This window comes from Erpetoichthys calabaricus, chromosome 15 (assembly GCF_900747795.2).
Source record: "Erpetoichthys calabaricus chromosome 15, fErpCal1.3, whole genome shotgun sequence".
Lineage (NCBI taxonomy): Eukaryota > Metazoa > Chordata > Cladistia > Polypteriformes > Polypteridae > Erpetoichthys > Erpetoichthys calabaricus.
The window spans coordinates 39,922,509-39,935,008 of NC_041408.2; the positions used below are offsets into that span (position 1 = coordinate 39,922,509).

A 12,500-nucleotide genomic window follows, 5' to 3' on the forward strand; every position below is an offset into this window, starting at 1 on the left:
CCCACACACGGTATACGAACAACCCAGTTTCCCTTTAGGTTTGTGCGCGCCGATGATTTCCGCACATGTTGCATTGTTCTCTGTCAGACGTGCATGCTTGCACGTGCATGCGTGCTTTCGCTGTGAACTCTTTGTGCTCTATTTCATTTCCCTTCCGGTTCGTACGCGCCGATTACTGTATTTAAGCACGTGTTCAGCCTCTCCCTGTTCATTGTTCTCAGTCAGATGTGCATGCTTTACCTGTGAACTCTTTGTGCTCTACAGTATTTCGTGTGCTTTTGCAGTTAACCATGGCTTCTAAGCACTGTAACCTCCTCTCCACCCAGTTCCTCCTCACTTCATGCCAGAACTCGACTCATGCAAGGTTAGTTTTCTTGGTGGTTTATGGTTAGTTTTTGTATTACGGATTTTTTAAATGTTCATTTTTCGAATCGTACCGTGAATTGTTGCAATGTTACTTTTCTTGGTTGTTTATTAAGTTATGGATTTTTCAAATGTTCATTTTTTTCCCTTGTGATCGGGTTATAAGGCTATAGCGCAAACTGCTGCAATGTTACTTTCTTGGTTGCTTGTGGTTGGTTTTTAAATAAAGTTCGGATTTGTTCAAATGTTCCTTTTTTTCCCCCGTGCTTAAAACTCATTAAAAAAGAAAAAGCGTTTATACAGCAATCGGGTTGTAAGGCTATAGCGTGAACTCCTTTAAATGTTACTTTCTTGGTTGCTTGTGGTTGGTTTTTAAATAAAGTTCGGATTTGTTCAAATGTTCCTTTTTTTTCCCCTGTGCTTAAAACTCATTAAAAAAAGGGGTTTATACAGCGATCGGGTTATAAGTCTATTGCATGAACTGCTGCAATGTTACTTTCTTGGTTGCTTGTGGTTGGTTTTTAAATAAAGTTTGGATTTGTTCAAATGTTCCTTTTTTTTCCCCTGTGCTTAAAACTCATTAAAAAAAAGTGTTTATACAGCGATCAGGCTGTAAGGCTATAGCGCAAACTCTTGCAATGTTAGTTTTCCGTTGTTCAAGATTTTCTCAGTGTTATTCAATGTTTTTACATTTAGTTTACTATTACAATGTGCATTCTATGGTATGATTAACTATATTTGTGCTTAAAAATCTTTAAAAATATATATATATTTACATACAGTTCGTACCGTCTGGAACAGATTAATTGTATTTATATACAATCCTATGGGGGAAATTGCTTCGGTTCACGACCAAATCGGTTTACGACCAGAGTTTTCGGAACGAATTGTGGTCGTGAACCGAGGTTCCACTGTATGCAGTTGAAGAAAATACACAGTGGAAAAGACTGCGGTTACCCAAAACCAGTGCCCTGCTTTAGTCACCAGATATTAGTTTCAGATTTAGTTCCTTGTTGAAGCAGCTCATTTCAGAGCTAAATGGAACATGTTATTGGAGCATTGAAAGCAAGTATTAAAAATATTAAACTTTCACTAGAATTATCTTCATCACCTCAATTGTTTTTCAATTATAAAAAGATCTCTGTTTTCTAAGCTTCATTTGGGTATTGGGGAGGAGATACCTTTGTTATAATGTGGCAATATATTTAAAATGCATGTTTTTGATATTATTTACAAGACTGGAGTATTATAGTAATATTTTTTGTTATATGCTGTTTTCTATACAGTAATTAGGATAATTTATCTAGATCATATTTTTGAGTTTATTGTTTATTGTCTGTAGCTTGGAAATCATTTTTATTTGATTTTGATAGAATACATTATTTTCAGGTAATAACTATTGCCCATTTAACTATATTACATTTCTTTTACAGATACGAATATGGCTGCATATTCCTGCAGTCATGCAACATATTATACCCTTTCGGACATATGTAATAAGGTTAGATAAAAGTCTGATATCAATAATACCCTTTTAGTTGAATACTTAGTTAATGAACTAATGTAAGAAAAGTGCTTAAAATTGAATTAATTGACTCAAAATGAGACTTTCATTATTGGAATTACTGTAGCTTTCAATCCATTTTGCCTTGTACACTATTAAGTGGCTTAATATCCTGAATGATTATTTTAATGGAAGTTGTGTTACAGTAAACTATTTTAGTAGAATTAATTTATTATAAATGCATGACCTCTTCATATTTAAAAAACAACAGATTGTGCTCTTTTGCATATGTTGCTCAGCTTACAAACAAAGAATTTCCTTCAGTTAAGATTTACGTTTTTCTTATCATAATTTCAGATATCTGTGTAAGCTGTCTGACCAGGAGCTGAGACAAAGTGCTGCACGCAACATGGCTGACTTAATGTGGAGTACTGTGAAAGAGCCTTTGGATAGTGCTTTATGTTTTGATAGAGAGAGCCTAGATCTGGCCTTTAAGTACTTCATGTCTCCAACCCTTACAATGAGATTGGCTGGTCTTAGCCAGATAACTGTAAGTAATGTGAAGTAGTTTTCACCTAAAAATGTTCTACCTGATACTTTATATTTAGTGTTAGGTGGGTTTTTCTGCAATGCAATAGTAAATAGTAAAAATATTTGTATATTTGAATTTGTTTAATTTAATGTTGTATACTGATACTGAAAAAGAACCCAAAAAAACTGATTTTTAAAATGGTACTGTACCAACATTACAGGTATGTTAATTTTGGTACCCAAGGTTAATAGTTAAGTAAGTGCATCTTGAGATCAGTAGTTCAAAGAAAACTACCGAATTTCTGAAACTGCTGGTCAATTTTAAGTTGCAGTTTTCAAATTTCATGGTGCTGGTACTTTTGATTTCCTCCAGAGTCCCTACCCCACAAATCCTTTTTGGTCAAATGTTAAAAATATTGGACTGTTGTGGACTGTGATTAAGTATTTGAGAACTGAACAGTGATCAACAAAGTTTGATTGTGTATGAATTATTTTTGAAAACAACAAGTTAGCACATTACTGCCCTGAGACATGTACATTGTCTGGGAACACACATGTTATGTAGCCTCTGGAGTTTTAAGCACAATTATTCATTAACAGTCCCATTACAAACATATAAGTTTTCACAAAAAAATTCCATAGATTGAACCTTGGGTGATGCATCAGTCTGTGTGTGTTATTCACAGTAGTTTATTCCTAATTTTATTGTAGTGATTTAAAAAGATATTTAAAGGCAATTAGTTGACTTAATGGTTTCTTTTACTAATTCAGTTAAATCAAAGGGGAGTGTTCAATTACAATATATGGAATCAGAATATTTGAAACTATAGTCATCTAAGTATTTTGAGAATGCCTTGTTATGTCTTGGACAGTTCCATCTCCTAGTAATAATGTTAATAAAAATCATGCAGTTTTAATCTAATAAAGAGGTCTGATTTGAATGCATCTTTCCAGCCATACAGTGATCCCCCGCTATATCGCGGTTCGGTTATCGCGCTTCAGCTACATCACGGATTTATTAATACTATTATTATTACTAGGGGGCTCCGCCCCCTGCTCGCTTTGCTTGCCCACCCCCGGGTTTGGTTTACCGGATAAACAATTTAAAGAGATTGTTATTTTCATGGTAATTGTTACATATGCATTATTTTCATTTTCACTGTTATTTTCATGGTAATTGTTACATATGCATTATTTTCATTTTCACTTTAAAACTTTTGTAAAAACAATATTTGTCTTTTATTTCCTGCCCTGGGCGTGGTTATATCTCTTTCTCGTGGCACTTAGAAAGCTGCTCGCGTTGTGATGGGGAGGTCTGAATGCACGCTAAAGAGATGCGATTGGTTCAGCTGGTGTCTTGCTGCTGCTGGCCAGCTATGTGTTGTGCTTGTCGCGCTTTGCGTCAATCACTTAAAAGCCTGTACAGCAGCTGTCCTTTTGCCTTTTCGCGTCTCTACCGCTCGCTTTGTGAAGGGGGGGCTGAACACACACTAAGCAGAAGTGGACTTTGCTCAAACCGCCCCCCCACCCGGAGGCACACTACACTCCTGCCACTTCGAGTTGTGAAGGGGGGGAGCTGAATGCAAGCTAAGGAGAAGTGGACTTTGTGCTGGTTTTGTGCTGCTTCTGCCAATATGTTTATTCTGCTTGCTGCTCTGCGTGTCAGTCATTTAAAAGCCTGTACAGCAGCTTTTGTCTCACTGCCTTGTCTTGCGTGGCGTTAAAATGTTTTATAATAGAGAGGTGTTACTCATATCCTTAGCCCGACATCCACATATGTGTTTACAAAGTGTGTTTTAATAAGTTTACACATGTTTAAAGCGTGTGGGATGTGAATTTTAAGGATTAAACTATAAAAAAAAATGTTTATTTATATGGTCTTTCTATATCGCAGATTTTTATCTATCGTGGGTGGGTCTGGAACGTAACTTCCGCGATAGGCAGGGAATCACTGTATTACACTTTTTTTTTTCTAATTGTAATTTTTCATTGATTCACTTTGTGGTCACATAAAAGTGCAGTTTTTCGCGAAAATGTTGGTTTTTGCTGCAATTACATGACTTGATTAGATACTCACATGCAGTCTCGCGCCACGTTTGATATCAGTGCAGTGCAGTACGTTACGTATGCCTGCTGTGTCACTGTTCATTTATGATTGGTCATTAATGTTATTGTGTAAGCATATAAACATAACATTTTACTGTAATAAATAACAGTTATCCCTTTTAGTTTTAAAATTAGTAGTTGCAAAGAAAAAGAAAGTAAAGTGACAAGAAAAAGCATTTGGCTGGAAACTAAAATGCAGGTGCTCAGACGATTAGATGCAGGTTAACACCAAATTGATATCGGCACTGAATTAAATTTGTCAACTTCAACAATACGGACAATTTTAAAAAATAAAGAGAAAGTCGTATCATCGGCAACTACAACCACAACTACTTCTGCAACAAAAATGACCTGTTCCAGAAGCAATGTGATTGAGGAAATGGAAAACGCAAAATCATGATGGAGAAAGCAAAATCAATTTTTACCCACATTCAGAATGAAAAATGCGACACCAGTGAAAATTTTATAGCTAATCGAGGATGGTTGCATTGATTTAAGAACAGAAACAATTTTCATAATATACAGATCACTGGAGAAGCAGCAAGTGGAGATACAGAAGCAGGTGCTGCATTTCCAGCGACATTAAGAGCCGTCATTGAACGAGGAAATTATCCTGCTGAATTAGTTTTCAGTGTTGATGAAATGGGTCTTTTTTGGAAGAGAATGCCAAAAACGTACGTTTTTATCCTTCAAAGAAAAGTGAGCACCAGGATTTATAGCTGCAAAAGATCGTATAACACTTATTCTTTTTTCTAAAAAAAGTTTAGCCACTATTACGGAAATTATGGATCAGTTTATATAAAACGATCCAAATTTTGCTAGACGTTTAAAGGCAAGACAAAATGTCATTGATGCAATGTCTTGCTATCGACAATTGCTTGCTGAACAACAGAGAACAAGGCAAACGACATTAGATGACTTCTTCACACAAAAAAAAAGTGTCAAATGAGGAAGAACCTTCCTCATCACAAACATAAATTATGTATTTACTCGAATATTTTTGATTTAATGAATGATTAATAAAAAAAAACGATATTAGCAATATAAAATGTTTAAAATTAATGTAATAAAGTATTTAATTATACATATTACAAAATAAAACAAAAAAAAGATACTTTTTTATTCTCTGTCCTGTTTCACCTATCCACATTATTTACTTGTTAAGATAATAATAATAATAATAATAATAATACATTTTATTTATATAGCGCCTTTCCCATGCTCAAGGCACTTACAGAATAAATAAAGAACGGCAGAATATACAGTATATAGCATTGTACAAACCAGATAAATAAACAAAGAAGATTAAGACAGTAAATTCTGAAAAAAAAAAAAAACAGACAACATAATTGATGGTCTCGCACACACATACAGGTTACATGAGCATCTTGACAGAGAAGTAAACTGAGAGAAAGGTAATAAAGTCAAGTAGAGCTAAAAGCCTTCCTGAACAGATGAGTTTTGAGTTGTTTTTTAAAAGAATTCATGGAGTCAGCTGACCTGATTAATTTTCGTAGGTCATTCCAGAGTCTGGGCGCTATACAGCTGAAGGCCCTGTCACCCATGGAGTGTAGATTAGTGACGGGCACAACAAGATTACCAGAATCAGAGGACCTTAGTGGGCGGGCAGGCACATAGTGATGGAGAAGGTCACTGATGTAGTTTGGCGCGAGGTTATTTAAAGCTTTGTAGGTTATTAGTAGGATTTTATATTCGATTCTGTAGGACACAGGGAGCCAGTGAAGGCGGAGCAGGATGGGTGTGATGTGCTCGCTGCTGCTGGCTCGAGTAAGGACTCTTGCAGCTGAGTTTTGAATAAGCTGGAGCTGTGATATAAGATTAGAAGGGGCACCTGCCAGTAGAGAATTACAATAATCGATGCGGGATGTGATAAAAGCATGGACAAGTTTCTCAACATTAGAGAAGGAGAGGAAGGAGCGAACACGGGATATGTTACGGAGGTGAAAGTAAGAAAGTTTCTTCATGTGATTTATGTGGGCAGAATAAGTGAGGGAGGAGTCAAAAATGACACCAAGATTTTTTACAGTAGAGGCAGGTCTGATGAGATCACTGCCAAGATGGACTGGGAAGGAGCTCATTTTATTAAGTTGCATTTTAGTCCCAATTTGCAGGAGTTCAGTTTTATTGCAATTTAATTTTAAAGAGTTCTGCTCCATCCAGGTTTTAATTTCACTAAGGCAGGTTGTGAGCTGAGAAAGCTCTGATGAAGTTCCACTTTTAACATTGAAGTAGAGCTGAGTATCATCTGCATAAAAATGATAACCCAATCCATAACTACGGATAATATGGCCAAGGGGAAGCATATAAATACAGAAAAGCAGAGGACCGAGGACAGAGCCCTGAGGGACTCCTTGTGTGACTGGCGCTGAGCTGGATCTACTGTTGCCAAGACTAACAAACTCTTGCCTATCAGTCAGATAGGACTTGAACCACTGGAGGGCAGTGCCAGAGATACCCAGCATGTTCTCCATTCTGGACAGTAGGATGTCATGTCTAACAGTGTCAAATGCTGCACTGAGGTCTAACAGAATTAATATGCTAGTTTGTCCAGAGTCTGCTGCCATAAGCAAATCATTGGTTACCCGTAGCAGAGCAGTTTCACAGCTGTGCCGCGCCCTGAAACCAGACTGAAAGGGTTCCATCAAATTATTAGAGGTTAGGTAATTGGTGAGTTGGGAAGCTACAACACGCTCAAGAACTTTTGACAGGAAAGGTAAGTGGGAAATAGGCCGGAAATTGTTAAGATTGTCAGCATCAAGGCCAGACTTTTTTAACGTTGGGGTTACAGAAGCAATTTTAAAAGTGAGCGGCACAGAGCCAGTGTCAAGGGATGAGTTTATTATTGTTGTAACAGTCGGGATTATGGCATGAAGGCAGGATTTAAGTAGTGTGGTGGGGATGGGGTCCAGTACACAAGTAGTCGGCCTCATCTTATAAAGCAGGTCATTAACAAACGCAGATGTGACTGGTGAGAACTTAGAGAAGGAGCTGGATGGAGTGGGAAAACAGGGAGAGATATAAACAGATGATGTATTTATGTTGGTTGAATTATTTAGATCTTTAATTTTGTTACGGAAAAAGTGGAGGAATTCCTCACAGACTTCAGTAGAAGAGGTAGTTGGACCAGATGCGGGTTCGAGTAGTTTATTAACTACAGAGAACAAAACCCTTGGGTTATCATGGCTACTTTCTATTATTCTGCCATAATGGGTGTTCTTGGCAGAAGTTAGTGCTTCTCTGTAAGCTGTTTGGTGGTCAGAGAAAGCCTGGATGTGCACGGTGAGGCCAGTCTTACGTGACATTCTCTCAAGGCGTCGGCCAGCTGCTTTCATAGATCGCAATTCTGAGTTATACCAAGGAGCTGAACGTTTAAAGGAAACCTCCTTATGTTTTAAAGGAGCTGTTTTATCTAATGCTGAGTGAAGGGCAGTGTTATAATAGTCAACAAAACTATCTAGTGTTGGTGGAATAGGTGAAGACAGTAAAAGATCAGAAATGGACCCAGAAAGGATAGAGGGACAGATATTTTTAAGGTTTCTGTAAGAAATTTGTCGTTTACAGGTAAGAGGTGGGAGAGGTAATGAGACAGTGAAAAATACTGCTTTATGGTCAGAGAGTCCCAAATCAGTGCTGTAAATGTTGGCAACAGATAGTCCAGAAGTGCAGATCAGGTCCAATATATGACCGCCAGAGTGGGTTGGAAAATCAACATGTTGTGTCAAGTCAAAACAGTCCAGTAAGGACAGGAATTCATTTCTCAGTTTAGATGTGGGGGTGTCAATATGGATGTTGAAATCACCAAGAAGGATAATTCTCTGAGAGTAAGAGCTTAGGTGGGTCAAAAGTTCAATCAGATCGGATAAGAAGGATGCATTGTATTTTGGGGGACGATAAAGAACAATGAGTGAGACAGGACCTGATTCCGTTGTTAGTTTAAGAGCCAGGCACTCAAAAGACAATGGGCAGTCAATTGGGATTCTTTTAACGTTTAAGTCTTCTCTGATAATTACTGCCAGCCCGCCGCCATGTCTTGAGCTGCGAGGCTCTGAGTGGAAAGTGAAACCAATTGGAGTCGCCTCTGTGAGAGACGCAAATTCGTTTGGTTTTTGCCAAGTCTCCGTTAGACACAGAATATCAAGTTTGGTGTCAGTGATGAGTTCTGACAACACCAATGCTTTGCCATTAAGAGACCTCGAGTTAAACAGTGCAATATTACATAATGAGGCTTCTTTCTGCACAGAGCCGCAATCAGGGTTTATTCCCACATAATGCAAATTTGGCACGCTGACAATTCTATTTCCAGGGTCATGAGAAGGACGGCGTATTCCTGAGCAAATGCTGCCGGTGGTCTTTTCATTCGCAGCCCGGCGGTGGCGGCGACCTGACCCGCGATGTATATATTTCGGGCGCTGCAAAATACCGGCGTCCTTTAGGATGTTGCAGTCAGACCATTTGCTCTGGACAAACTGTTTAATAAGAAGGAGTTTGTCATGAGAGTATTTTAGCATGATGCTGAGTAATACTTATCTGAATAGCAGTGGAGAAGCAGCACAGCAGAGTGGAACCGGTAGGACAGGCGGGTGTGGTAGCGTAGGTGAGCAGCCATAGCAATCAGCAGAAAGCATAGCAAGAGGAGGTAGCAGGAGTTGGAGGTTCCAATACACAGTCACAAAATGTAACGCTTGGTAATTTCAGGCGTGATCGCCCCGGAGCCAAAAGCCAGGTTAATAAGAACATCAGATCAGTTCCCAGTCGTATAGTACTATAAGATGAAACGGGAGCAGATCAGCAAAGCGAATTAAATATAATCACGGAGACAGATCATCCCGAGGTCCTAGATTGCCAGGCACAAAGAAATGCTTGAAGGCTCTCGTCCCGTGATCCACAGACTCAGCTATTCCCAGTCAAAGTAGAGTCCATAAAATCTGTAAATATAAGCCAAATCCATACAATTCGAGTCAGCTGTATCCACGAACTATACGTACAATAAAAGAAATAAAACAAACGTAAGAAAGTGTAGAATTAGGCGAATTTTGTGAGAAGTGTTGTTTACAGGGAGGAGCGGCAACAACATGTGTGCGCCAGCGTCCCCTCACCAGTAGTTGGAACATCAAGATGACCTTGTTTAACACTGTTTCATTTAGCGCTGGGATTTCTTGGAATGTATCCCCCCGCGTTAAGCGGGGCCTTACTGTAATTCTTAATCTTGACTTGCTTTCTTGAGAACTGTCTTGCCATTTGTTAAAAATTAGCATAGCAAATGTACAGATCTGCATTTTTAATATGTATTATTTTACACGATAATGTCTTTGACATTTCACTATTTTTGAATTGTTTTGTACTTTTCTTTAATTTGTTTAGAGTTAAGCAATGTACAAATTCAGAAACAAATGTATTGTTTGTTTTTTTATTAAGTTTAACAGACTGTGTTCTTTCTTTGTAGAATCAGCTTCACACTTTCAATGATGTATGTAACAATGAATCTCTTGTGTCTGACACAGAAACGTATGTTATTTTTATTTACAAATGATCTTCCGTTATTATTTCCAGAGTGGGAAATTTTTCATGTTTTAAGTTTTTATATTTCCTACTCTTTTTTGCTATATGTATTAATTTTGGAACAATTACTAATTTACAGATTTTCTTTGTACAGTTAAAATATTGATTATTGAAACTAACTGGGGCCGAGGAGGGGAGTTTAAATAAGCTTACAATTGAATACAATAATTGAATTACTGTATGCTAGGTTATTCTTACTATATTTTTAAATATGAAGTATTATAAAAATAATTGATTTAGGAAATGTTTTATTATAATATTCAAAATGTTGTGAAGAAACAATGTATGTTTCATTTATTTTGAACTTCACCAATTATATTACATGGCTTAAAACTATAAATTGCGCTTTTTTTTTTTTTTACATAAACAGAAATAATAAACACAAGCAATTGCACATAAATAAAATATAATCAATCTTGGGAAAGTTTTTTTTTTTTTTTTTAAATACTCTATGTAATCGTGAATTTTTCTTTGAACTATGTGAGCTTGTCTTTTTTCGCAGTGAAGTGTCTTATTCTTTTTTTTATAATATTATCTCTATAGAACTTAATTCAGACTAGTCTGTCACTCACCTCATGCCCCGCAATTTCTAACCATTAACAAATATACAGGATGAGCTGAAAAGAAGTACCACATTTGTTAAGGTCATTGGGCGAGGTAGAGGCAGCTGAGTGGGGGTCCTTTGATAGGTGATCCATTGTAGTTTTCAGTCAGCAACATGCCTTGGTTCGGTGCACATTGTGCTTTCGCTGTCGAAGTGTTCTTCAAAAACAACTAATTCATCATCACTACGCAACACCTTCCGAATGCACTTCAGCATTCTTCCTAATGGTGACGTCCCAAATCGGAAAACAATTTTTCACTGGGTGGCTAAATTTAGACAGATGTGTACAACATTGAACAGAAAATCTCCAGGCCAACCTCAGACTGTACAAATGCCTGAAAACATCCAAGCTGTAAGGGCATCAATTTTGCAGTCTCCTAGATGTTAAAGCTTGCAAACATGCTTCTGTCTTAGGCATTTCCAAAATGTCTTTGAGGAGGATTTTGCATGAGGACCTTAATTTCCATCTATACAAAGTAATGGTAGTGCAGGAACTCACTGAGAGAGCTGTAGAGAGTTGTGAGCGAACATTCTGCTGTCCATTGATCGAGATGCCATTGTCATGTGCAATGACAAGACACATTTCCATTTGAATGGTTGTGTAAATGAGCAAAACTTTAGCTATTGGGCTGAAACCAACCCTCGTGAACTTCATCAGAGATCCCTGCACAGTAAGCATGTTACAGTTTGGTGTGCTTTTGGAGAATTTGGCATTATAGGCCCTTTGTGGGCCCTTACTTTTTTGAGAAGGGAGGAGCAACGTTCACTGTCACATCAGAACCAGAACATTACATTGAAATGCTAGAGAACTTTTTGCAGCCCCAACTGGAAGAAATGGATGTGGTGGATGCCTGGTTTCAGCAGGATGGAGCAACAGTCCATACGGAGCGAAGATCCATGCAAGTTTTACAGGAAATGTTTCCAGGGAAGCTGATCTCCCTGTGTGGCGATGTCGGTTGGCCTTCACGTTCTCTTGATCTCATTCTGTGTGATTTCTTCTTGCAGGGCTATCTCAAGTCATAGGTATACACACGCTGACCTCAAGGACGTTGTTCGCCACAAAATCACCCCTGTTCCCCTTGAAATGGCCAAATGAGTCGTGCGAGTGTTCAGAAATCATCTTGAAGAGTGTATTGCTAATGATGGCCACCACCATGAAGATACAAATTTTAAAACACTGTGCAAAAATTATATTTTGTATACCCTTTCTTGTGTTGTAATGAAATTTATTTTATCTTGTAGCATTTTTGTAGAATAAACTTAGAAATGTGGTACTTCTTATTGGCTCACCCTTTATTTTTCATGTCGTCTGCATCTTTCTTCTCCATGCACAAAAGCTTTGAGAAATTTATTGTGTTGGAGAACATGGAAGGGGAGGTGAGGTGGGACGAGGGGATGCAGAGAGAGACAGAGAGAGAGAGAACATAAGAAGATCATAAGAAATTTGACAAACGAGAAGAGGCCATGCAGTCCATCAAGCCTGTTTGTTTACACATAGTTAAGCTGTCCAAATCTCTCATTCAGATTCTTCTTAAAGGTTGTCAAGGTTTCTACTTCAACTGCATGTTTCAGTAGTTTGTTCCAGAGTAATCTGCATAACAAAGTATTTCCTGGCTTCAGTCTTAAATGCACTTCCCCTTAATTTCCACTGATGTCATCGAGTACGTGATTCACCCTTAAGCTGAAAGAATGTTGCTGTTCTCTGCACAGCTTCAAGTGCTGCTATGTCTTTCCTGTACCATGGTGACCAGTACTGCACACAGTACTCCAGTTGTGGTCTTACTAGTGCATCATATAGTTTGAGCATAACGT

General features: G+C 37.9%; 1 protein-coding gene across 1 annotated transcript in view; it reads left to right on the forward strand.

The window, feature by feature from the left end:
- The window catches only part of usp34 (ubiquitin specific peptidase 34), a 723,586-nt gene that overhangs the window by 139,935 nt on the left and 571,151 nt on the right, over positions 1–12,500 (forward strand). Inside the window, 3 exon segments of the mRNA XM_051919324.1 lie at positions 1,797–1,864; positions 2,225–2,417; positions 9,969–10,030. Of these exon segments, the coding sequence (XP_051775284.1) occupies positions 1,797–1,864; positions 2,225–2,417; positions 9,969–10,030 (323 nt within the window).